Source organism: Capsicum annuum, chromosome 3 (genome assembly GCF_002878395.1).
Source record: "Capsicum annuum cultivar UCD-10X-F1 chromosome 3, UCD10Xv1.1, whole genome shotgun sequence".
In the NCBI taxonomy this organism is placed as follows: Eukaryota; Viridiplantae; Streptophyta; class Magnoliopsida; order Solanales; family Solanaceae; genus Capsicum; species Capsicum annuum.
This window is the reverse complement of record NC_061113.1, coordinates 264,127,068-264,154,040: the sequence shown is the minus strand read 5'-3', so window position 1 is coordinate 264,154,040 and position 26,973 is coordinate 264,127,068. Positions and strand designations below refer to the sequence as shown.

At 34.9% G+C, this 26,973-nt stretch overlaps 4 protein-coding genes across 10 annotated transcripts; 3 read left to right on the top strand and 1 right to left on the bottom strand.

The window, feature by feature from the left end:
- Window positions 1-884: 884 nt before the first annotated feature.
- On the top strand, window positions 885-3,678 carry LOC107861916. Its single transcript, XM_016707302.2, has 2 exons — window positions 885-2,101; window positions 2,551-3,678. Exons 1-2 carry the CDS (start codon window positions 885-887, stop codon window positions 3,398-3,400), a joined length of 2,067 nt encoding a protein of 688 aa, XP_016562788.2. The 3' UTR covers window positions 3,401-3,678.
- Window positions 3,679-6,341: 2,663 nt separating this feature from the next.
- Window positions 6,342-10,202, top strand: LOC107861917 (UDP-N-acetylglucosamine--N-acetylmuramyl-(pentapeptide) pyrophosphoryl-undecaprenol N-acetylglucosamine transferase). Of its 2 annotated transcripts, XR_007053967.1 has the most exons (6): window positions 6,342-6,642; window positions 6,733-7,569; window positions 7,708-7,816; window positions 8,471-8,606; window positions 8,711-8,790; window positions 9,972-10,202. XR_007053967.1 is itself a non-coding variant. In XM_016707303.2 (5 exons), exons 1-5 carry the CDS (start codon window positions 6,560-6,562, stop codon window positions 10,088-10,090), a joined length of 1,284 nt encoding a protein of 427 aa, XP_016562789.1. In that variant the 5' UTR covers window positions 6,342-6,559; the 3' UTR covers window positions 10,091-10,202. The 2 variants fall into 2 exon arrangements, 1 of the variants encoding a protein (XP_016562789.1); XM_016707303.2 differs by lacking the exon at window positions 8,711-8,790.
- Window positions 10,203-10,839: 637 nt separating this feature from the next.
- On the top strand, window positions 10,840-16,716 carry LOC107861918. Of its 6 annotated transcripts, XM_016707307.2 has the most exons (12): window positions 10,851-11,709; window positions 11,807-11,884; window positions 13,345-13,459; window positions 13,567-13,614; window positions 13,737-13,966; window positions 14,076-14,178; window positions 14,607-14,707; window positions 14,796-14,813; window positions 14,910-14,970; window positions 15,734-15,904; window positions 16,056-16,156; window positions 16,242-16,716. In XM_016707307.2, the coding sequence occupies exons 1-12, from the start codon at window positions 11,464-11,466 to the stop codon at window positions 16,299-16,301; spliced, it is 1,332 nt and encodes a 443-aa protein (XP_016562793.1). In that variant the 5' UTR covers window positions 10,851-11,463; the 3' UTR covers window positions 16,302-16,716. The 6 variants fall into 6 exon arrangements, 3 of the variants coding, with proteins under 3 accessions (XP_016562793.1, XP_016562791.1, XP_016562792.1); XR_001671879.2 differs by having other exon boundaries at window positions 10,840-11,709; window positions 14,796-14,970; window positions 15,734-15,899; window positions 16,242-16,459; XR_007053965.1 differs by having other exon boundaries at window positions 10,840-11,709; window positions 14,796-14,970; window positions 15,150-15,904; window positions 16,242-16,459.
- Window positions 16,717-18,077: 1,361 nt separating this feature from the next.
- LOC107861919 lies at window positions 18,078-21,179 on the bottom strand. The gene is made up of 5 exons (XM_016707308.2): window positions 20,362-21,179; window positions 19,412-19,567; window positions 18,878-18,973; window positions 18,644-18,796; window positions 18,078-18,525 (listed from the first exon to the last, which is right to left on the bottom strand). Exons 1-5 carry the CDS (start codon window positions 20,938-20,940, stop codon window positions 18,391-18,393), a joined length of 1,119 nt encoding a protein of 372 aa, XP_016562794.1. The 5' UTR covers window positions 20,941-21,179; the 3' UTR covers window positions 18,078-18,390.
- Window positions 21,180-26,973: the final 5,794 nt, after the last annotated feature.

Below are 26,973 nucleotides of genomic sequence, written 5' to 3'. Positions count from 1 at the left end.
GAGTAATGGGTTTTGCAGTATAAAGATCAATGTACTTTAATTTTTATAAAATATTTAATTTCTTGAATCTTTTGAAATTGTATCTACATGCATCAAATGTATTATAAGTAACAATTTGCTATACTTTAAAAGTTCAAATTCTTATAAAATGGTTTGTAAAGAAAATGAATCTTAACTTGGACTTAACTCCTACTAAAAAATTAGTTCATAAAGTGAGGATAGTTCATGAGGTAATGGTGGACTTATGGAGTGTTTGTCAATCACAATATGCGGGTCAAATCATAGTGCTTCATGTAATTATATGTACATTAAATGTACGCATTTGCAACGAATTCCATCAAAAATGTGCCGTCTGAAACTATTAAGCCGAAAATTTCAGCTTTCAGTTTTCGATGATTTTCCGGTCAGACTGTTTGTCAGAAAAAACGTGTGCTTTTAGTAGCAAAAACCAATAACATAAACGAGTTTAGTTTTGCTATCATATGAACCTTGATGTCAACTTATTCTCAAAAGCTAGCTCACGAGCAGGGAATGCTAATATGACATAAGTACATTCTCTCAACCATTGTGGAAACTTAAATGGACTGTTGGAGAAAAAATAGTGTCAAATATTATATTGGTGTACTGCTTATCATGGACACCAAATAAAGTTCCATAGATAAATGGATCTCTCCATTCACTTGTTGATCACTTATTAGCTGTTGCCAGTAAGTTTTTGAACTTTGTTTCCCTCTCTCTGTTTATATGCTAGCTGTAACCACTTGATGAAATATAATACTACAAGTCTACAACTATTTTAAATTGCTCCTAGTGTAATACACTTTTCACCCAAAAATAAGCATTCAGTAGCAAAGTTCTCTTTGGGCCATTTTCATCTGAAATCAATGGATCCTCCACCCGTTCCGTCCCATGTCACTGCCACTCCCATAGTTACCATTGCACAACAAAACTATCCAGATTCTGACGGCTCCACCCCGCGCTCCCGGCAAAATGAAACATGGGATCAGGAGTCTTTGGCACTGGTCCCTGGTGCCAAACTCCGCCTCATATGCAGCTATGGTGGTCACATTATTCCCCGTCCCCACGATAAGTCCCTCTGCTATGTTGGTGGTGACACGCGCATTGTGGTTGTTGACCGTCAGTCCTCCCTCTCTGAACTTCACTCTCGCCTTTCCCACACTCTCCTCAATGGGCGCGGATTCTCCCTTAAGTATCAGCTCCCTAATGAAGATCTTGATTCCCTTGTATCCGTCGCAACTGATGAAGACTTGGATAACATGATCGAAGAATATGATCGTGCGATGTCAGCTTCGCCTTTGAAACCATCTCGTCTTCGTTTGTTCCTTTTTCTTGCCAAACCTGAGACTGCAGCCTCCATGGGTTGCCTCCTTGCTGATTCTAAATCTGAAACGTGGTTTGTTGATGCTCTTAACAATGCTAGCTTGCTTTCTAGAGGACTTTCTGATTCAGCTGCTGACGGTAGTTTTCTGGAGCTTCAAAGGATTCCCAAAAGTGATTCTGGTGTAAACTTGGATCAGGCTCAGAATGAGTCCTTGGCAAACAATAGTCAAATGGCAAAAAATGTAATCCAAGAAGTGCAATCCACTATGCCTGATTCACCAATGGTTGAAACAACCTCATCATTTGAGTCCAGTGTTTCATCCCCATCTATGCCAAATTTGCCCCCAATTAAGGTTAGAGCTGAAGATGTTCAAATGAATGCAAGATTCCACGATCAGATGCTCGGGTTGGATGAACAGTTCTCACACATGAATGTAGCTTCAAATGCTCAAAAGATGGATGATGGTTACCATCATTTGGCTGCAGCAGCTGCGACGCCACCTCTTCCTACTCTAATTGGTGGTGCAGCTGTAATGTCATCAGCTACCTTGGTGAGCGCTGCACCGGCTACAGGGGAACATCATGGCCGGGTTGTCTCTGATGATGAGAAATCAGATCATGGTGTATCCACCGGACACCGAAAGCCTCCATTACCTTTACAGCCTATTCAGCGGAAATTTGGAGATGGTTATAGCTTGCCATCACCTGATTCAAAGCATGCTGGAGGCTACAACTTACAATCACCAGATTCTGTGGCAAGGTGTGATTTCACTTCTCTGTTTGTTTCGTTAACAATTAAAGTCATATCACTATGGTCAAGATCAATCAGCAACAGCATGACATCTGAGAAAAAATCACTACACTAATGTAATCCCCCTCTTATTTTTCTTTTCAAAAGTGAAACATCAGTAATTCCCTTTCTCTGCGCCTAATGCATCAATCATCATACAAATCTTCAATATTTTAAACTCAAGATTCCGTAGTAGGATCTATGCTCTTACTTAAATTCTTGGCAGGTAAAAGAGTAGCTTTAGATACATTATTTAGATCTAAACTACAAAAAGAACTAGTAATAAACCACAAAGTAATAATAGGACTTGAAGGTAATTATTGCTCTTCACTTTTAGCATGTTTTTAGTGTACTTGTGATTTAAAAACATTGAGAAGGTTCTACTTTCATCAACTAAAACATATTTGGATGTTATCCAGTGATAGCAGCATCGCATCAGGTACATCCTTCTCGAAACAAACGGTTTACCAAGATGCACCTCCAGTGGCAGGTCGTGAAACCAGAGTGCCTCCGGCTGTAACTGACCCAAAAACTAATATTATGGACTATAACCCTCAAATTCAGATGCAGCAAGTTCAGGATTCTGTAGTTATGCAAGTTCCACAGCAGCAGCAGCAGCAGTTCGTTCCTGCTACCGCACATTACATTCAACATGCTGCAACAGGTCCAGTGGCAGTCCCGTCTTACTATCAGATGTATGCACCCCAAACCCAGCAACCACTTCATCAACAAATGGATCAGCAATATCAAATGTTTTATGTGCCAGTCCCTCAGACTCAACCGTATAATTTGACAGTGCAATCCAATACAGCTGATGCTACTGCTGTAGCTTCAACCCAGCAGTTAACACCATCAAATCCAGCAATGGTTTCATCGTCAGCAGTGTTTAAAGAAGCTCTTCCACCTATTTATCCAGCAAGGACAGTCCAGTCCTCTAAGCCTGAATTGCCTACCAATGTGTACAGAACAGCAACCCCAGCAACTCCAACGGTAATCCAAGTTCCTCCAAGTCAATATCATCAACAGTATTACGGCCTTTCCCAGGTTCCTCCTCCATCACAGCAAATGGCTGCTGTTCCTAACGGTGCTGCTAATTATGGCTATGAATATTCTCATCCTACGCATGACCAAGTGTTCTATACCCAACAAACAGCTGCACCACTTCCCTCTCAGTACCAAACTATGACCCCTACCACTGCGGTTTTATTATCACAGGCTACAGCACAGCTAGCTGGGGAGAATACCACGACTCAGAACAGAACTTCATAGCCTCTATAAATAAAACTAAGCAGTTCAAAGATTTGTTATCAAGTGTAATTTTTTTCACAGTACGGAGTATATTACGGCAAAAAATAAGGGTATTATGGTATTCGCTATCCTACAACATGCTGCTGCTTTTGATGGGGCTAAGAACATACTTGTTTGTGGCTTCATAAGGTGAAATGAAGAACAATGTTGTTATTGTTTTCCATGTAGTTATTGACCCCCTTTTGGTCATATAGTCTTAATATTAACTGGTGTTGGATAATAAAAACCTATTAGACTAATCCTTTGGTCAACAACGTTCACTTCGTTCATGCTTCTCTGGATTATGTCTGCATGTTGAGTTCAATAATATGTTGAAGCCCACTGCAGTTGTTTGATAGTGCCTTATTGAGAAATGTGCCATTTATGGCTTAGAAAACCACGAAGCTCAGTCCAATGGGACGACACAACGAACTCTAGTTCAATCAAGTTAGAATTCAACTCTTCCTGAATTTTTAGAGACCAACAAGAATTGATATAGACACTTCAATTCAAAATTCAAGTGCAGTGTTCTTAACAAGATGTAGGAGAAAAGGAATGGAGTGATCTCTATAGTTAGCAACACAAATCATAAATTCTTAATATGGCAAAGCTAAAGAAAATACAGTATTTAAACAGATCATCATCTTTTTCCCTATACATTCAGCTATGTTTATGTCTCAATTGGCTACAAGATCTAACACAATGCAGCACCTACACTATCAGGTAAGTCAATAGAATCATGTTCTCTGAATGTGCAGTTCTCATTGGATGTTCAATCAATAAAGTGATTTTAACTTCTAATTGGTCAATCAAATGCAGCTGGCTTAATTATCTCATACTACTATAGTTGTTATTCCATTGTAACATGGCCTATCTGGCACCCCTTCTTAAAAAGGGGAAAAACCCTCTGATAAGAACAGGAATTGTCAGAATTGAAACTCATATGAATATAGTTATGATATCAACTAATTGCTCACAGTTTTCATGCTGCATACTGCTTTGCAAGCACGTAGTTTTCTACTTAAAATCCACATGCTGCCAAAACAAACAGCATGTGCAAATTCATTTACCGGTTATCAAGAAATATAAAAAAGAAAATCAGTTCCAACAGATGAGTGTCTTTAGCATCATAAATAGATAGCAACAAATAACAATAACAATACAAATCTGCTGGAACCTAAGTACAAACTATCTATTAGCAACATGAATAAGGAATAATCAATTAGACAAGGCCAACTTAGACAAGTAGCAGCGAGATAAATGAAGGCAAATAAAAAATAAATAAATAAACTAACTCAAGATAATTAAAACACAAACTGGTAGTTTACTAGTTTAATACAGTTGATTAGCGAATTTATCAGATCCATTTTAAACCAAAAAAAAAAAAAGAAGGAAAAAGACAAAGAAAAAGACATTGTGCATGGCTTGATATATATATACATTTACGTTTGGCAGAATAAGGGAAAAACATAGACTAAACTAGTGCCTAAACTATTAAGGTAAATCATTGCTTTACACTGCCAAACAAGTGAAACCAGAAGAGGTGACGTATTTCAAAGTAATAAATTTTTTTTAGGAAAAGAAAGATAACTCTCATTACGCATCTTTTGATTTTAAACTCGAATTGTCTAATCTTGTCTCAAATTTTGAAAGAAAAGAAAAATAAAGCGGACAATCTGTGACTAGGGAGTAACATGAAACATAGTGTATTCAAATCTCACATTCTTAGAACTTAATAAGATCGAAGAAACAAAACTAGCAATAACGAATTCTCCTTATTCCAACACATAATTATATGGTACACATAAAAAACATACCCATTGGACGCTATCTTTTAGTAAGTTTAACATGCATATAATTTCACATCATGTAACAATCCTAAACTTTATAAAATTAGTTGGCAACTCCAAATCTACATACAACTGTATAACTATTCCATAACTTACTCGTACAACTCATGGCAATCATAAAACCTACATAATTAATCAACCACACATACTAAATAATGCATAATGTCATTTAAACAATTTTATTTATGCTTTGATTCACAAGAAACTTATGGAATATAGTACAAGAGGGATAAAAACCTGTATTATAAATTAAACAAGTATTGAGGCGAGAACGTCGTCACCGGTAACTCAAAACCCAAACTTAACTTGTCACCCTTTTTCTTTCCTTTTCCTCTCTGAATGGGCTTTCTTTCTATACAGTTTTTCTTTTTGTTTTTCCTGATTTTCTCTCAAGTCTTGTTTCTTAGATTCTCTCAATTTTTTTTGTCAGTTAGTGTGCGTGTGTGCATGAAAGAGAAGTGTTGGAATTATTTTCTTTTTTTTTCCTCTTACTTCTTGTTTTTTGCTCTCCGTGTTCTTTTATTTTCGTCCTTGTGTCCTCTCTTTTTTTTCTTTCGTTGTTGTCTCTCAATCTCCTTTTTCTTTTGATTTTATTTCCGTGTCCCCTCTGTGTGTATTGTCTTCAGTTTTTTATAGTGTTGTGGGTTCATGTTACAAGTGTAGGAAGTTGAGAATACGTGGGGAGGAGTTGAGAGAAAAAAGGAGAGTGTGCTGTGGGGAAGTTGGGGTGGTTCTATGGATAAGATTTCACTTTTTTTTTAGAAAAAGAAAAATAAATTAATAAATTATATATAAAATAAATAATCATAATAAAAGAATATTAACTAATTAATTTTTATATTTAATAAAAATATATAAAGTATAACTAACCTAAAATAAAATATATATCAAAAATAGGTTAAAACTCAAAAGGGTGATAAAAAATTACGTGTCTACGATATTCATGGCCAATTATTAACATCTTAAATCAAATGACACAGAAGTAGAATAAAGTTAAAGAACACAAGATTTGCACATGTTGCAATTAGAAGATAGTACATTCATATATATATATATATATATATATATATAATAGAAAGAGAACTGAGACCATTAGCACAGTAAGTTGGGAGCTGTGAAAGCATTAATTATTGGACAAAAAAAGCATGAACTTAAATTTGTATTGATCTACCAACCTAGCAATTTAAAACATTGCATTATAGAGGCAGAATCTAGTAAAGATCCAATGTTTGAGCAGACAGATGTATCCCCAGAATCTTGATTCTGCTGTCTTCATATTTCTTTGTAAATCATGTTAAAGGCCATTAATCCACACACTTCTCGGAGCCCCCGGTTCTTTGAAACCCGATTCTCCGTTCCCAAATCCGTAGTAAGGCAGGCTCTAATTCTCTTCTCTAACATATATAGTCGTTACTATATATTAACTTCTTTTATTTGTATCTAATGGTTATAAATTCTTTCCAGGAACCTCAAGATCAGTAACTGTGTCGCTCTCAAGAACCCCGAGAACCAAAGCACCAATGCATCTGCTGCTGTTCGAATCATATTGGCTGCAGGTGGCACTGGTGGCCATATTTATCCAGCTATTGCCATTGCTGATGACCTCAAAGTCCTTGATCCAAATGCCCAAATTCTCTTTATTGGACTTGAAAATGGAATGGAAAGCACTGCAGTGCCAACAGCAGGATACTCCTTTGAACCGATTCCTGCGGCGCCATCAGGCCGACCCTTTGTCTCTCTCTGCAACTTACTCGTCCTCCCTTTTGTTCTTGCAAAATCCCTAATTAAAAGTTCTCAAATACTTAAAGAATTCAAACCTGATATAGTGATTGGAACTGGTGGGTTTGTTTCATTTCCAATATGCTTAGCTGCAAGTCTCAGAGGCATTAAGCTTGTAATTCAGGAACAGAATTCGGTACCCGGGATAGCTAACCAGGTGCTTTCTTTATTTTCCTATAAAGTGTTTGTTGCGTTTAACTCTTCCGTTGATCGTTTTTGGCAAAAGAGCAAGTGTGTGGTGTGCGGGAATCCAGTGAGACTGTCGTTGAGGCAGTATGCGTCTAAGGCCGTGGGAAGAAGGCATTTCTTTTCAAATGCTGTTATAGGGAAGGGGGATGGTAAGGTGGTGTTGATTCTTGGGGGCTCATTGGGCGCGAATGCAATTAATGTTGCCATCTTGCATTTGTATTCTGAGATGTTAAATGAACGAAACGACTTGTTTTTGATATGGCAAACTGGGGTCTTAGCATATGATGAGATGGAGAGCCTCGTGAAATTCCATCCCCGGTTATACATAACCCCGTGAGTGTTGTTTTGTTTCAAACAATTGTGTATTTACTGTATGGCAAATTTTGCATTTCAGGCTTCTAAGTTGTCTTTAAGGAAGGGGTGTGTCCTCTTTTCTCCGTTTTAATCTGATTTGATCCTAACTTGGTGAAGGTTCTTGCACTCGATGGATTTGGCGTATGCAACTGCTGACCTTATTGTATCTAGAGCTGGAGCAATGATCTGCTCTGAGATTTTAGCTGCTGGAAAACCTTGTATTCTGGTAAGTTAACACATTCTATAGGATACTAGGATTGCTTACAACTGACCTAAGTGTTGCCAGAGAAAATATTGTAGGATTGGGATGAACTAAGTGATAACTATAAATGTTACGAACTATTAAAGAAAGTGATAAAGGGAATGTAGGAAAAACTCGCAATTTAAATGAGAGTTTTTGTAATTGAATTGAATGTAATTGAATAGTACAAGAAGAATTTGATATGTTAAATTTAGATGACGATCATTTTCTACTATGTTCAACTTCATTTCTTTTGATAGAAATTTAGTTTGTCTAGCTTTGGGTCTTCCCAAAAAAACTTATTTTGGCCTTGTTCTCCTAACTTTTAATCTAACATTTTTGCATGTTCCTGCTCATCATGACCTAGTTTTATGGAAGTAGCTGTTAACTTGATCAGATGGTATTCCTTTCCCTTGGGGTTTAAATCAGCTAACCGAATTGACTCATGTTTAGCTGATCATAAGATTGTCTATCTTTAAGTTTGGATGTAAAAAGGATTCTGCGATTACTGATCTGAAGTGTAGCTTCTTTTTTCTACCTCCTTGCTTTTATAACTCTGTTACTTCAGATTCGTTGAAGTGTCAGTATATTAATCTTAGCAAAACGGTTCTTTATAACGTTTCCTTGGAATTCTTGCAGATACCCTCATTGGATGTGGCCAAAGGACACCAATTTCACAATGCTTGTCTAATGGCTGATTTTGCTGATTCAAGGGTTATAACTGAAGATGAACTTGACTCTCTTACTCTTAAAAATACTATTGAAGAAATTTTAGGTATGGTATTCTGTCTCGTAAGTGAAGAATTATTCTGATTATTGCATTCAAAAAACAATCTATAGATCATCTTGCTTCCATGGGTTTGTTACCTTTCTTTTCAGTCTTCATCTAAATATCTACGATTTTGATTCTGAATGCGAAGCCGAGGGTGAAACAGCCTCTCTCCCTTCACGTGGTAGTGGTAAGGTCTGCTTACACTCTACCCTCCCCAGACCCCTTTTGTGATTTCACTGGGTAAGTTGTTGTTTGATTCTGAATGTGAAACTCTGTTATGTCCATACTGACACCGACTTGACTAATAATGTGTAAAACTAGAGGAGCTGGACTTAGAGCATGGTATCAAGGCTATAAATGTACCTGGTGTTAGTAATTGGTTTCGACTGCAGATAAGTTCATATTTGGTGAGCGTAATACAAGGGTATGACAATTACAGTCTTCAACAACAACAACAACAAACCCAGTGTATTCCCACCTGGTGGGGTCTGGGGGGTAGGATGTACGCAGTCTATACCTCTACCTCTGAAGAAGTAGAAAGGCTGTTTCCGATAGACCCCCGGCTCAAGACACGCGGCACCACACAAACACATAGTAAAGCACAGCACAAAGTTACAAGATTACATAACATAAATACGGCACCCATAAGTAATATAAAACAGAGGAAAACACACAGATTCATAATAAAACATGGGACACGGACTCCTAACAGGAATAAACCCCCACCAAGTAGTTCCCTACACTAGCGACTCAGACTGGCCCTAGTCCTCTGCCCTGATTCGCGTCCTCCAGACAATTACAGTCTTGCAACCTGAAATTTCTCTATGGCTTTCGTCACATATTACAAATCTGCTGAAAGAGAATGCAGTTCATTTACCAGGCTGCAATAAGTAGGACTCTCTCCTAATGTCCTCTCAGATCAGTAACCACAGAATCTTGAGACATGAGAGAGACCGAGAGGAACGGGGAGGTTACCATTATTTAAGATGCGTAGTTGTGTGTCTTTAGATTATATGTAGATGATTGAGCCTTTATACATGCCTGTCTTTAGTATCCCCATACAAAACAAGAATTCAAAGAAAGGTGAAATAAAGAATAGAGCTAAGATGCCTTAATCTGATCAGTGTCACTATAGACAAATAAAAAGATCACACACATTGCTTAGTTCCTTAAAGTTGCTGTTCTTCTCACAAATTATATTGTGTTCATCATCTCCCTATGGAATTCACATATCCCTGGCGTTAAACCAAACACCGAAATTGTTTTCTGAATCATGTTATTGTTCTGGTTTATTCTGCTAATAATGTAGTATGAATTACTGCATCAATCCTCCTAATGCACCTCCCTCGCGTACCGGTGTTTTTGCAGATAATGAGGGATTGATGAGGGAGATGTCTGAGAGAGCTCTCAAGATTGCGAAGCCAAATGCATCGGTTGAAATTGCTAAACACGTTCTTTCTCTTGTCAACTCGTCGATTAAACTCTGAATCAAGCTTGCATTTACTCATTTGAAAGATGAAAATCTTATTTGTGAACTTCATTTGGGACATTTAATTTCTCTCTTTTTAATTAATTACAACCACACCCTTCAAAGAAAAATCTCATACAAGTGAGATATTTTACTGAACTGAATAGACATAATTTTCCACCAAATCCAAGTAATGACATTTTGATTGGACAGAGTTAAGACTTTTGTGTTAGTGATGTTACTGCATTGCATTTTTGCCCTTTCACTGATTGGATAAGAATTCAAATACAATAGGAATACTCCATAAGGCAGTTCTCACTTGCACGCAATCATCATCTAAGCTTTCAATTGGATCGTACTACAATAACTACGTGTTAGTCCCAAATAATTAAGATCTATTATACAGTCCTCGCTCATCACCGGTCCTATTTTTTTCATTTAAATTTATTTTAAAATTAACATTATTCAAAATAAAAAGTACTAATTTAAAAATTCTATATGTTCTTACTAACATAAAAAATATCTAAATGAGTTAAAAAAAAGGAGACCTTGGTTACTAAATATGCGGGACAAACAACATAAATCTTAATAGTTTGAAATTTAATTGTAAGAAATTTAGATATTTTGTGTAATTACTAAAAAAATTTCTATATTGGGTCTGTCGAGATACGTAATTAACTCCTGATGCATTCAATGAAGATATATTTTTTCTAACTCTCAATATATTTTTTCGATTTTGGGTTTGTTGAGATACATAATACATTCAAAGAAGATATATTTTTTCCTTGTAAAGATACATAATTAGCTTCAGATACATTTTTTTGATTTTGAATCTCTCGAGATACATAATTAGCTTTTGATACATCCAGCGAAAATTCATAATTAGTTGAAACTTTTATAATTGCTTTGTAAAGATAGAGTTTGTGTAAATATGATAAGCTATCGTGTATGTTTATGTTATTTGTTGAGTAGACCAGATTAGAAAGACTAGAGATTGCTCAGTTGACAATTACCTTCGACCGAAAGGTGTACGTTAGATAGCTTGGTTACCATCCTAACTTGTATTTTTATTGTTTTTACGATTTGAACAATCGATCTTCTAATTGACATCAATTGTACCAGTTAATCGAAGGCCCATACAGATAAAAACAAAAATAAAAACAAAAAATGGGGAGTAGTAGAGGCAGGCACGTAGCACATGTTGCATGCATATATAACTAAGATATTCCCGGGGTACAGAAAGCCGATAGCAACAATATGTATAAATGAATGCAAGCTTGCCCATTAAATGATTATACTGTTTAAATCCATTCATTGCATCTTCCACTGGTCGCTACAACAACTAATTTCCTAATTAACACTTCCTAAATAGTCGGTTAATTATTGAATGAAATGATTGCGTTTCCTCAATCGGATCTCCGTTGGGCGATTCATTCGGCGGCTTCCCTTCCGTCTTTCTCAGCCGTCAGTAGTCCGCAGCAGCGTCGGAGACCGCTCTGCACTAATGGAAGCGCCGGTGGTAGTGGTAGTAGAACGACACCTAAGCCCTCTGTTTGTACGGCAGATGAGCTTCATTACGTTCCACTTCCCAACAATGAATGGAAACTCGCCCTATGGCGCTACTTGCCTTCACCGCAGGTTCGGAATCAAACTCTCGCTCAGAAAATAAACTACGCGTGATTGTATATATACTATTGTAAGTGTACATAGATATAATGTGAAACTTTGTGTGCAGGGGAGCCGCAGGAATCATCCTCTGTTATTGTTGTCTGGAGTGGGAACTAATGCCATTGGCTATGATCTTGCTCCTGGTGTAAGTCTCTGCTTTTCCTTCCTCCTGCTATCTATGTGCCTTTTGTTGATTGAGTAACTGCTTATATTTATTGGTTGTTAGTCTTCTTAAATCTTAATTGTAATTTGTATTAGCATTAGAATTTGTGTATAAGTACTGCCACAATAAATAAACTGACACTCAAACTTGGTCTAAGCTGGCAAGTAAGCACAGTGCAACTTGCTCTCAACCAGCAACTCAACACTCCAACTCGTCCCTGCTGTGTTCATGGACACCCCATTTTGACATGGTACATAAATTTTGGAGGTTTCTAAATGATCATTTTATAAGTTGGGGTGTTAAACAGACACAATGGAGATTAGTTGAGGTGTAATGTTCGTACTCAAAGTTGGAGTGTTTACTTGGTAGTTGAGGCCAAGTACCAAGTGTCTTTTTGTGTATTGGTTCTTAGCAGCCAATAAACGATTGGAGGCTTGATGTTTCGTGAATTTGCCAAGTTCTTTTGTTAATTATTAGGCAGGCAAAGGTTGTAGTCCAGAGAATGTTGTAGACTCATCTAAATTGTTTTAGTTCTTGTGGTACAGTTCAAGGTTTGAATTCATTCAAATTCTGTCTTGAACCAACTTCCAGCTGTATTGCTTCCATAAACACCATGCAATACATGGAGAAGTTGGTCTAACATATTTAAAGCTTCTGATTGGGAAGGTAAAGCATCAAAAGAAATTTGGATTCAGAGCAATAGTAGAATGCTACCTTGCTCTTGCAATTTTGGCTTTAATCTGTCCACATAGCGGTATATGCTAACTTCCACCTCCTGTAGTCTTGGTATCTCTAAGACATTCTTACAACATCATTTTCCCAATTGATGTCGCAAATGTGCAGAAGACCTTGAGGGTGGCACCATTGTTTTTTCACCTTCCTTGAATAATGGATGGATATCTCATGAGTTAACATCTACTTATTTAAATGTTTATAGAGATAGTTCTCACACTTGATTATTGTAGATGTACACAACAATGGGCAATTTGTGCCTATCTAATTGCCTCACTTAATGGAATTTCACTGAGTATGTTGTTGTCGTTGATCTTGTTGTTGTTGTGCCTGTGTGATTGCAAAGTGCATTAATCTCCTCATACCTTAAGCAAAATTGCGGATTCCTCATTTTCGATGCCGCACTCATGTCAGATTCTCCAAAAATACACTATTGTTGGAGAAACTGACGTGCACCCGTTGATATTTTTGAAGAGTCTGAGCAACATAGACCTTGAGGGTGTGATGGTTTGTTTTGGTTGGCTTTCTTAGATTGATCTTACAGGTTTCATCAATCTGTATATCAAGATATACAGGCAAAGAATCTGTATGAGCAGTGTGGTCATTTTTAAACTTTATTCTGATTTCCCAGTTTCTGGTTTGTCTTCAGCTTTTAGATAGGTATCAGTTTTGTTGTTTAAATTTCAATAAAGAATTTGGTTACTCTGCAGTCATCGTTTGCACGATATATGTCTGGCCAAGGATTTGATACTTGGATTCTTGAAGTACGGGGAGCAGGCTTGAGTGCGAAAAATAGTCAAGTGGAACTAAAGGAGTCTTTACAAGGTACTACAGAAAACAAATGACTCAACTGTGACTTATGAGGCAAATAATGTTCCATCAAAGGACATGTTATCTAATCTGATGACGCAAATTTTGAACAAATTTGTCAGGGGAACTTGAGGGTATATCTGAAGAGCTGCTTGGCTCAACTGGTGCAGGTCAGTAACACTGGATAAATTATCACTTAGCATGCAAAAACAATCAGGATTGAGATGGTGCGACTGTAAAACCTTTTTAAAAAGGTGGCTGCATGGACATCACATTCATAATTGGATAAAAGTTTCAGGTTTACGAGATGCAGCACAAGTTTCCGCCATCACTAGCCAACTAACGGAATTTGGTCGCGCACTTGGAAATATTGTTGATGGAAGTCAACAACCAATCACTCAGTTAACTGGTTTGCATAACCGGTTTTCTATTACACTAGAAGATTTCTGGAAACAGCTTCAACTGATTGGGAAGTATAACTGGGACTTCGATCATTACTTGGAAGAAGATATGCCTACAGCGGTGAGGTGACATCTCGTGGCATAGTTTTTGAACATATTGTTCTTTATCTCCTCATGTATCGTATGCACTCGATGTGCATTAGTTAGCACTTCTGTTTCTGCTTATGTAGATGGACTACATAAGGAACCAAAGCAGACCAGAGGATGGAAAGTTACTTGCTATTGGCCATTCCATGGGAGGTATCTTGCTGTATGCAATGCTCTCACAAGATGGTATGACACCTATCTACCACGATAGTTGCATTTCCTAGTCTTGGTTACTGGATAAAATGGTTGCTGAAGTTAGTCAAATAACTTTTGCATTAATTTCATCGTAATTGTTTCTTCAGCAAAGAGAATGATAACTAGTAGTTCTATATTTATTGTTAAAACAATAATATTCCTCGAGAGTCAATTTGACTAGACAAGATTAAATTAGAGTAGAGTAATTTATCTTCAAATTCAGGTATTTTAAAACTAAACAAAAAGTGCTATAAGTTGCAACTCTCCTCATATCAAAAAGGTGATATTAGGTCAAAGTGCATTTAGTTTGCTTCTTGAGAAGCGAAATGTGCCACACATTGTGGAAAGAGTAACTACATGTGTATCTTCATGTAGTATATATACATATACTTGTGTGTAAATGTGTATGGATTTGTCAGGTTACAGAGGAAAGTGCTCTGAGTTGGCTTCAGTGATCACTTTGGGTTCATCACTGGACTACACTACTTCACGGTCATCCCTGAAAATGCTTATACCCTTTGTAAGTGAAATGAAACACTTCACATGCTGCACCTATGTTTATCTCTGATGTGATGAGAAGAGGATTTTAATTATTAGTGAATCCACAGGTAGATCCTGCAAAAGCGGTAAATCTTCCAGTTGTTCCAGTCGGAGCATTACTTGCAGCTATCTATCCTCTTGCATCTTATCCTCCGTATCTCTTATCATGGTTAAATCCTCAGATATCTGCACAAAATATGATGCATCCAGAACTGTTTGAGAGGCTTGTCTTGAAAAACTTTTGTAAGTATGAGCTGGTTTTCTTCATCAAAGATCATAATCATCACTGAAAAGAGATGCAAAACATGGATTGACTTGTAATGTTTCTTTTTCAGTTACTTTATTGCCTCAAGTTTTTATGGTTAGTTGCATCCTAGTAGTAAAAGCGTTAAAAGAGAATTGATATAATTGGTTAACCTTAGGTGAATTGTTGACTTGCTGAAAGGGAATAACAAGTGCACGGATTCTTAAACAAGATTGGTATCATCATATGGGCGTTACACAAGAACAGCAATATCAAATAGGCAGTCAAGTTTTTGCACAGTCAAGCTAATATAGGAGAATTGGCCTGTGTAGGTGTCATTAAACGAGAAATCTTGTTTAATTTTCTTAGATATCCACGGTTGTCAGTTATCATGACTGCTATGTCATTGCACTATTGAATCTAACTTTCTCTTTTTTACTTATCCAGTATTGGGTGTCATAGCATATTTCTTTTACCTGAAGGCGTTACCACAGTTGAACTCAGATAGTATATAATGTTCTTTTATTCCACGCAGTATTTGACGAATAAATTGTTGGTGTTTGTCAGATGTTGTTTTGCATCAACTGTCCTTGAGATCATTAGACCATTGCTAACATTACACTTTACACAACTAATTCTCTCTTAAAGCCTTCAGTTGATTAAAATTTTGCATCCTCCAAACTGCCCAATACTCCCCACCGAAAAAGAAAAAAAAAACTCTTTTGAGTACCTCTACTGCTGTTATGATCACATTTTATGCAGGCACTATTCCTGCTAAACTTCTGTCGCAGCTATCAACAGCCTTCGAAAAGGGTGGACTACGGAATAGAAGTGGGACTTTCTTTTACAAGGATCATCTTCACAAAAGCAATGTGCCTCTTTTAGCTCTTGCAGGAGACAAAGACCTTATCTGTCCTCCTGAAGCTGTGTATGGTAGAATATCAATTCGTGATTTGTTATCATGCTTACTCACATATTTACCTTTTTTCGATCATTTCTTTAAGCTGACTGTTAAGTTTGTACTGCCGTGTTATCATTTCTTTAAGCTGGCTTCTAACTTTTTACTGCCATGTTAACGTACTAGAAACTGTCAAGCTGATTCCTGAGAACTTGGCTACGTATAAAGTTTTTGGTGAACCTCGGGGTCCACACTATGCCCATTACGATCTAGTCGGAGGACGAATGGTATGTGATATTGATTTAGTCATTTCAAAAAATTTCCACACTGCTAGTATAATTTAGTTATAAATACGATGCAATATAAATGCAGGCATATTATCAAGTATATCCACGTATAATTGAATTCCTCAGTCGACATGATACATCTTGATCTCCTGAATGTGGCATCCTATGCATCCAGCTCTATGACCACCTCTACCACAGTGCAAGTATCATGTGTCAGTGGAAAAGCTGAACCGTTAATCCTACACCCAGCGCGGGCTCATGAGATGGATGTAAAAGGCCTGGAGACCATGCAAGCCATTTTAATAGGAAGTAAACATTCATTGGTTTCATAAATGAGTAGTTATGAACCATTCTGGGCAAGGGAGGAGCTACAGTATTAGGTATGTTTAGACAAATCCAATAACTTCTACACAGGCCATGTATTATATTAGAAAATCCATTATACATGTATAAATATTTAATTGTGAACACAGTAACTAAACAAACTATGTGTTAAGAGTAGCACAAATCAAATTCTGGCTCCACCTTTGATGGGGCAAGATATGTGTAGTTGTGAAGCATCAGAAGTCCATTCACTCATAAAGCAGCTGTATTTAGGGCCATTCAGTGATTTGAGTCTGTCCTTGCAGAATCACTGGATTAGAACTAATAACTTTAATTTTTTTTTCTCCTTTGATTTGACATAGTGCCTACTTCTATTCCAGAATATTGATCAGAAAATGTAGGAATCAAAGGTCTATTTATTTTGGTGAGACTGATTGGCTGGTAGTGACCCTACTTTTAAAGCTGATGGCGCTTAAAATGATAAGAAGGTCCACTCTTTAAATGTTAGCATATGATGGTGTCATGTTTTCTACTGTGTTGACCAAAATACCCACCTCAATCTGACCCTCACATCTAAGGGTGTTCATAATTTGGTTAAAAATCAGATCAAACCGACTCGAAAAATTGACACATTGGTCTGATTTGGTTTAAGAATTTTAAAAAATTGATAATATTTGGTTTGGTTATAGTTTTGTTAAGAAAAAACTTACAAAACAACTAAACTGAATCGATAAATTATATCTATGAATTTTATTATTATTCGAATGTATAATATTATTTTTTATAAATAATTATAATATTTTATACCTTTTAATCATTAATTTGATTTTAGTTACTTATTTTACATGCACTACAACACTTTTAAATCGCATTTCTTAAAAAATATGTTCAAATTCAACACTCTAAGTCTAATTATTTAATTATATATATGTGGTATGGTGTATTGTTAATTTTAAATTTTCTTTGCTAATACATCTATTTACTCTTCAGTGGCTTGCCCTTTAATTTTTTAATGATTGACCATTACGTTTAAAGTTGTATATTTGTTTCTATGAATGTTAAGACATGTAAAGTGAAATGACCTCCACAGTTATGCAATTTAAACTTGCTAAAATTATGAATTATAATTTAAAACTAACAAAATATTCATATACATTTATATCTTATGACAGTAGAAAGAATTTATTAATTCCTAACTTTCATTTGAAATCAATTTATTGTTAGCTAATCATAAATCGAGAAATCAAATCAATGTTTTTATTCTATTTTGATTTAGTATTAGAATTTTAAAAATCGACTTAATTGATTTGGTTATGATTTTAATCAAGAACCGATCCAAATCCCATAAATACCCCTGCTCACATCTATCCTAGTAGGGCCAGTACTGTATCAAAAAGAACAGGAACGTATCATTGCACCGGAGGAGAGGTTTAAATTTGATATACCAGAGACAAAATCTAGTCAAGTTTGATGGGAGCGAGTGACCTAATTTGAAGCTTCAGCCATAAACACAATGGGGTCATCTTGGCAGTTCCCAATCATCCAATAAATTTGGGTATGGGGTGCAAATTTTAAAAAAAATTAACTAAAACTGCCATGAAAAAACAGAATTGCATAATAGCACCACATCAACCTTGACATGGAATAGCAGAAACTTTTCTGCAGTACATGTAAAATTTGTAGATTTTTACCATTCAATCACTGTACTCAAACCAGAAGCCTAATACTTTTTCAAGCTTCCAATCCATCCACATTGGATTGCCACTCGAATAACAGAACCGTCACTTTCAGTAATCAAATAAGTAGAGGATAGACACACCCTGTAAAGAATTTTCTTGCTCGTAAGGATGCCAGAAGAAGCTATACAAAAAGAACAACAGGTTCATGAGGGGTGAAATTGTTTTTGATGTCTAGCTACTAGACATAGCTGCAGTTTTGCAAACTGGGCAACTATTCTTTTGACTCAGCCACTGCTTTATGCAACGAATGTGATAGAAGTGTCCACAATCCAGCTTCCCCATCTCATCCTCAGCCTCATATTCCTCCTGTATTGACAAAAAGAACAAACAAAAAAGTGACGGATTGTTAGAACAACCAAGGAAAGTTTTCAAGAATTGCAAGTAGCAAAAATGATGTCTTAACGAATTATTATTAGAAATACACCTGACAGATGGTGCACTGCCTTTCCAATTCTGTGCGAATAAGAGATAAATTACTCAAAAAGAAGGGTCTGGTTCTTCTAACGCATTGTGCTATCTCGTGTTCTCTCAATCCTGTGCTGACATATCCGATTCTGTCACCAAGTTCCAGCAATTCCTGATTGTTTAAGGGTGGGCGTTAATTATGAGAATATGACGTAGAAACAAGGATGGCTAGATTGACAAGGGAATGACTTGCCTCATAGGACATGTTATCCACGTCAAGTCTCCAGTTCCGATATCGATCAAGACCATCTGTTCTTCCTCCCATAAGACTATTTTGAAGCATCACAATCTGCAATCACACCCCACAAAGACCATGTATATTATATCCTTAAGATTGGTTCCCCTTGTTCCATGGCAGCCGTGCACAATTCAGGAGACAACAGTGACGAAATGTGGCAAACAATTGCCAAATTTTCACTATCTTAAGCAAATAGTGTCCTTCAAAACTCATAAATCAGTTAAGACAGAAATCAAATTAAGTGATGCTTTTAAATGAGAACAAAGGCTTATTGATTCTAGTTTCTCAAAATTATGCCAACATCAAACTTTGACAGCATTGAGCCAATGATGCTCAAGAGTGTCAACTTAGTCATGTGATTTAAGGCACTCGAGCATTTTCTTCGGCTAAGCATGACCTCTCACATAGGAACGACAACTTCACTTTCACATGATAAATGGCAGCAAGAGGTAACTATTCTACTTGGCAGTAAAGCATGTATATACTCACCTCTGCAAGCCCTTCTGAATAACCATGGCGAGAATGTCGATGGTGCCTAGATGCAAATAACTCTATTTGGGAGCGTGGTATACCAAGGTTACTTTCTATATCCAGAAAAGGGTTGTCTTCAGCACTCACCATTCGTCGTATAGGACAAGTCGGTCGCTGTACAGAAAGGAGAGGAAACAGCTGTTAGATTTGCTATAATTAACTTAATTGCGAACCTTGTAATCAACTTTTATCAAGAACACAATGTAAACCATGAACATTCTCCTACAGATCCATTTAACTGAGATTAGATATATCAGCAAATGACAAGTCTAAAGTGTGTACGCTAAGGCAAAGAGAGGAGGGATGACATCCTAATCCATTGAGGGGGCCTTCTTCCAACCCCCCTCCGCCCCCAACCTCCGCTGCCGAATTATTTAGAGAGAGCAATGTTGCTATTGAAATCTAAGTTCAGGCTGAAAAGTAACAAGAAGCCACTGCACACCTCGAAAGAAGGACAGTGGCTTGATCTTTGGTGAAAAATGCTTCAGCAAGAGCCCAAGGGCAGATCCAAAGCTTAAAAACTCAGAAGGTATTTGGGCAGTCTTCTCTCATGAGCTAGCTTTTAGGGGTTGAGTTAGGCCATCTCACCGGATGTTGGGCCGTCAAATTAAATTACCCACGCTCCAGATGTCTAGCCATGGGCGTGAGGTGAGGTGAGGTGTTGAAGAATGGTAAAAGTCCGGTCTCCTTGTATGATTTTGAGCAATCCTCTCCTTTGATCTCATTTTGGAGTTGAGTTAGGCCCAAGTCCATTCTTTTTACGGTGACGTATGAAACCAAGATCAGCAAGTCCAATTAGAATAGTTATCTATAATTGACAGAGAATTGAGTACAAGCAACAAGCTTGGCTTAGCAATTCAGTGCTTGAAGCAAACTAATTTCAAGAGAACAGAAAGTATAATTAGTACCTCTCTAGTCATAACCTTGTCACTTTCAATTCTTCCCCTACCAGAGATAGGTCTTCTTGAAACAACACAATCAACAGAAGCAGCATCAGTTGTTAATCCAATTCCAGGACCACACCAAACATCAGGAACCGCCACGCAGCTCGACGAAGAAGATGATGCATTATTCTGTACAGCATTATTACATCCAATTCCTACGTTAACAGATGAACTAACGGATTTTCCGTTCTTGCTACCGTTGTGTTTTTTCTTCTTGACCCTTTTGGAATCCCAGTCAGCTGAAGTTCTGATCACAGCAGGAACCGACACTTGTGGCGAAGCAGTACAACCCAGTCCTCTAAATGTAGCAAAGTTTTTCTTTTTAGTGGAGAAAACTGCAGGGGTGGAGGTAGTTGGGGTATCATGAGTAGGACTTGGAGGAGAAAATGGTGCTAGAAGTAGAGAGGAAATAGTGGTGGTGGGTTTACTGGAACGAGAAGAAGAAGAAGAAATTGGATCCATTTCTTGAGATTCTTGATGGTTTTGAGTTGTGGGTGTTCTGTATCTAAGTTGGTCTGAAGTTTCTAAAAATACAACAGGCATGGTTGCTGTGAACAGTAAAAAGGGGATGAAGATAACAATGGAGAATTCAAGAAAATTAATTTTGATTTTTGTAGAGAAAGAGAGGGAGAGAGTGTTGAAGAGAAGATAAAAAAGGGAAGAAATTGAGAGAAACAGAAGAAGGAAGGATGCAAGTGAGAGGTGTGGAAAAACTGAAAAAGACTATGCTCTACTCCACTACACTCCACTTGTTTGGATGGTTGTTATTTATTGGTATTGGTGTTGTATTATGGCTTATTAGTTTAATTATATCTTATATTAACTTTAAATTTATTACAGTAGAGGATTAGATAACGATAAAAAAAAAAATTCATTTTATTTTTACTTATTAAGAACTTTCTATAGTAAGTTAGTAACTTCATTTTGTACCTTATTTGTTTTTTTGGTTATTTAATGTGTGATAGTATTCTATTATAATAAAAATATAAATTCTATTTAAATATTATATTTATTAAAGTAATGTAACATAATGCAATACATCAATACCAAACAATACGCAATAATCATCTTTCAAGCTTAAAATATAGAAAAGGGTAAAAGAAAAACGACCCAACAAAATAGCTTAATGTTAATTTTTGTGCTAAAACTCTTTTTCTTTGACGAAATTATGAAATGGTATAAGTGAAGTCTTACTTTTACAGTATCTTTTTATTTGAAGCTGCAACTTATAGTTTGAAATCAATGCAACAGGTTTCTCATTTTATATTTAGATTCAACTCAACTCCTTAATCTTTTATTACGAATTGTTAAAAATTAAGACTCAATAATAATTATAAAAATAAACTCAAATCGATCGAGTTATTTATGTGTTGAGTTTAATACTCATATGAACCAATAAATTAATAACACTTTCTTTAAATAAAATCACACATATCATCTCATAATTCTCTTTTTAGAAAAAAAAACTTTTTAAAACTCAAAAATTAAAGTAAAGACAATCGAAACTCAATAGGTATAAGGAAGGAACATTTAAACTACTTCGAATACTTTTTGACTTTTCCGTTTAAAATATCATTATATAAAATAAACATATTTTAACGATGGAATAATATGGAAGTAGATAACTTAATCCATTTTTTTCATTGCTGATATTCTACTTATCCGTGACTCTGCTAATCTATACTTTCAAATACAAATAAAAAAATGCAATGAGAATTCATTTGGATTACTACCATAAGCATGAAATGCTATACTCTGCTAGACGCCAAATCACATTTGTTTTACTTTTCATTTGTTTAGTGCTTTTTAAGAAAAAAGATGAAGCAGAAAATAAAGTGGGGGTTAGGTAGGGAAGGAATATGAAAAAGATTGGGTGGAGGAATTTTAGCAAAGAAAGCAGATATAATTATTAATTATAATATTCCTAATTTCATATTATCCACCATTTTTAGTCACTTTTAACCTTCTTAGAACTTGAGCATAGTAGAATTACGGCAAAAACTTCAGTATCTTTTACATTACATAAAAATTAAAAATGTGCAATTTAAATATAAGATTATATTTTTTTTTTATCATGAGCTCAAAGGTAAAAATAGTGAAATAAAGATGTTTAGATTAATGTGTGGATATATTATAAGGAAACAAAAAAATAAATGAATGAGAGTATGCGGGATTTGTGGGAGTGACCATCATAGTGGAAGAGATGTTCGAAACAAGATTGAGATAGTTCGAACAAAAATAAAGATAGCCAAGAATAAATTAGTGAGAGTTGATATTAACAGAACACGACACATATTTAATTTGTCGAGAACATGACCCCAAATAGGATAGCGCAAAAGTCGAAGGTTCTAGTAGAAAATTAGTAGATATAGTGGAGTGATTTTTCAGTATTATGAGGGAGAGCATGATTCTAATTTAGAGCACCTTATTTGCTCCCTCTTCTCCCTGCCAATACTATCATTATTATTCTATTGCTATGACGCTATTTTATTCTTCAATTTTACTTTTTCTTTTGGTCTATTTTTATCATTTATGTTGTCAGTGTTTTTCTTTCCTTCGTTACGTTTCTTAGGGGTGTGTATTGATCGGTTCAATTCAGTTTATCGATTTTTAATTTTTAAATATGTTAAATTAATAATCAAATTAATAAGATATTTTTTATCGATTCTTGGTTTATTAGTTTTTAGTCTTTTGCGGTTTGATTTTTTGTCTAACCGATAAGAAAATACTCATAAAATATAAATAGTATTAACTAACATGAAAAAAATCAAATCTTAGTTGCAACTAAAAATCCTACATGATGTGTCTTAATTTATAAAAATTTTCAAGTTTGAACTAATGTTGTTAGACGAAATTAAGAGTTTGTATAATTGAAATAATAGGTTTGTTAATTTATCGAAATTAAAAGAAATATATAATAAGTCATATATATATATATATATATATATATATATATATATATATATATTCTTATTGGATTATCGGTTTGCACAATAACCCAATAACAAAAAATCGAATCGAACCAATAACCCAATATTTTTTTTTAAAGTCATTAAAAAACTGTTAACCCAATAATAATAGACCAATAATATTTTTATCGATTCGATTTATCGATTGGTTCAATTTTTGTACACCCTAACGTTTATCACATTTTTTTTATTCTTACATTTTTCTAGCATGTTTTGTTAATCACTTTTCTTATGAGTCAAGGATGCATTCAAAATAACTTCTTTCTATCATGCAAAGATAGAATTAAAATTTATGTATATTTCATGTTTTTAAAATTTTGCTTGTAAAATTACACTAAGTTGTTATTGTTGTAGCAGTATCATCTCTGTTGTTTTTAGCTCATTAATAATTTGTGAATGTGTTAATTGATTAAGTTTGGTGCAAAATGATTAGCATCATTTAGGGTTTGTTGGAGATGCATCAATTTGTTATCTTTGTTAGCTGCGTGGCTGACTAATCAGCAGAGTTGCAATCAAAATGTTGAGTCGTCAAAGTTTCCTTTCACCTTTTACTTTATTTTTATTGATTGATAAAGTGAAATTAAAGGCTTTTCCAAAACAATTAGTGCCAACCAAAAGCAGAAAATCGAAAGAAAAATTAACAAATTATTTTGCCATTTTACCAGTGCGATTTAGTCCGAAAGGAACATCTAACAAATTTACAATTTGACTTAAACCCTAATCAAGGTTTAATAGGCATATTTCGAAACTAAATGTTTTCTAATTATTCTAGTTTTCTTGAAGATTAAACTACTTTGATTCAACCCCAATTTAGACATACTTGCTCTATCTTTCTTTAGCTGAAGTAAATCTTTTAGCTGCAGCATTATCCTATCATATTTTACTGATATAATCCAAAAGGGGGTGCTTAATTCTGAATCAAGTGAAAATTAAGATGTCGTATTCATGCAAAAAAAAAAAAATGTGGCACTTGAAAGTAATTAGAATTTTTTTTCCAAACGATAGGTACCAAAAATTGTAATTAGCTAGATGTGAGGTGAAATTAACGTTTTTATATAGATTGAATTTTACGTGACTTGGTGAAATTATGTGGCACCAATCAAATCCAAACACATCCTACATGTTTATACACTTCTAGTCCCTTTCATGCGTCTCTATTTCCTTACTACTAAATTGAAATTATAATTAATTGTTGCCCTTCTATTTTAATTTTGTCAAAGAGTGTAGAGAAAGAATATGTAAATTGTTTAGTTGGGTTCCAGAAATCGAGAATAACAAAGTCAACAATTGGCGGTGCAATTACATATTCATTGGGGCGTCATGTTTACACTTCCTCTAGTGGGATACACATCCTATTTCATCATCATGTTTGACCTTAAAATGTCTTCATGTAAAGCATCAAAAATCTTGGGGAATCGAGGATGGTGGTGGAGGTGAATTTAAAATATATAAATAATTACTATAGTAAGTTTATTTCGATTAAAAAAAGGTTGCTTAAATTGTTACTAATATTATTTCTCTTGAATTTTAAGATTGTCGGTTCGAAATATCAAGAACATGAAGGTGAAACTTCAGGTATAGACAGAAACAACTCGGGGTTTTGAGTTTATCTCAACTTTTTTTGATAATAAACTAGACTATTTGTACATGATTATATTATTTTTTATGATATTTTGTAAATGTCAAAGACCTTCTTCGGCTAGTTCGTTCATTTAGTTTTGAAGATTTTTAACTAACTTAGTGATAATTTTGACTCTACCATTAATTCGAGAAAGAATTTTAAAAAAAAAAACTACAAATTTTAATTAAATAATATTTAATAAGCTTAAATTTTTGTAGTAAAAATTATTTAACTCACGTGAATCTGTAATCGAACTTCTAAATAGGGTATTTATGGGTTGTTTTGTGTTGATTATTGGTTAAAATCATAATCAAATCAACTTAATCGGATTTTAAATTTTTAAAACCAAATCAAATCAACACACAAAAAAATAACCGTCACTTTTGTTCTTGTCGATTTAGTTCGATTTATAACTTCAACTAACGATAAAAATTTTAATTTTTAAAAAACAAATTCAATCCAGTATATGAGATGTCAACCAAGTATTGTGCCTCAACCTTAAAACTAAGATGTCAATTCAGCGCTATACTTAGGCAAAACCACGAATAACACCATATGAATGCTTGTACAAAAAATATTTAGAAACTAAACATAAGAGATTGATATGATAAACCCTCTAAAAGGTGAAAACATAAATTTTTTGCTTAATAGGGATAAAAAAGAAAGTTCAAAACTAATGATTATCTATAGTCTAATGAAACGCACATGTAAAATCTCATAGACAACGAGATAATTTTCACAATTAATACCATTTGTCATTCAAAGTACGAAAATCATTTAGAATCTCATGACGTACTGTCAACTAGATGAAAACATATGACTAAAAGTGATACGAATAAAGTTAAATTCATGATTAAAATATACAATTTAACAAATATTTATTTTTATTCATGAATAATATATAAATAATTTTTATTAGTTCAATTTGATTATTTTAGAGTAAAATCAAAATCAAACAAGATAAATATCAATTTTTAAAATTTAAAATAAATCAAATCAAATATCAATTTGATTTAATTTTTAACCAAACCCTACACTCCTACTTCTAAATACGTCCCGTTCTTAGGACCCCGTGAGTTTTGTCTTTCTACTCTATTGACATCACAAATACTATGCATTAATCAAATCCGTTTAGCTGTACAAAATAGACTTGTTTAATATACAGATAATTATCACCAATTTGCCACGACAGTATTGCAAAAAAAAAAAAAAAATTTAAGTAGAGAAAATTGGGAGAGCGCCAACTAGTGTTTGAAAAGATTTAGAAAATTGAGGAGTAAAGCTAAGAGTTGAAAGTGAAAGCAGATTGGTAAGTGCGACATCATAAAGTGAAAGATGTTTATTGCTTTGCTTCTTTTTGGTACATTTTCTGACATCACTACATTTCTCTTTTTGACTTATTGCTTTCATTCTAAGATAACTTTCATAAATACACGTAAGAGAAAATGAAAACCAAAAAAAATGTTATTCTAGACTTGTTATGGTATTTGTGGAGCTACTATAATTTATTTTTTTTAGAAATTTACAATCTTAAACATGTTATAATATATATTCTTTTAAGATGAAGTTGCTGAATGTAATTAAAACGTGTATGAATTAATCGTGATTAAACAATAGAAGTACAGATAGGCACATGCATGCTAGGTATTTACTCCTTTGATTTGATGTGAATACCCGGTTCAAAGAGATTTAAAATATGGTAAGTCAATCTCTTAAGCGTTAATTCTGGGATCTACTATTGTTCATAAGTGTTAGATTTGTGATTATTGGTTTTGGATAATGAACTTATTAAAAAGAGAAATAAAGCATTCTTTCTTTTTTTTCTCCAACTTTTTGTAAGGAGTATTTTCTTTTTCATGTTAAGGAATCCTTTTTGATGGTTAAGTCGGATAATCAGGTGGATCCCTGAAGCCTTTGGGCTTTTATAGTTTTGAATGTGATGGGCCATCTATTGTTATATGTCCGGGTTAGGCCCACATAAATCAT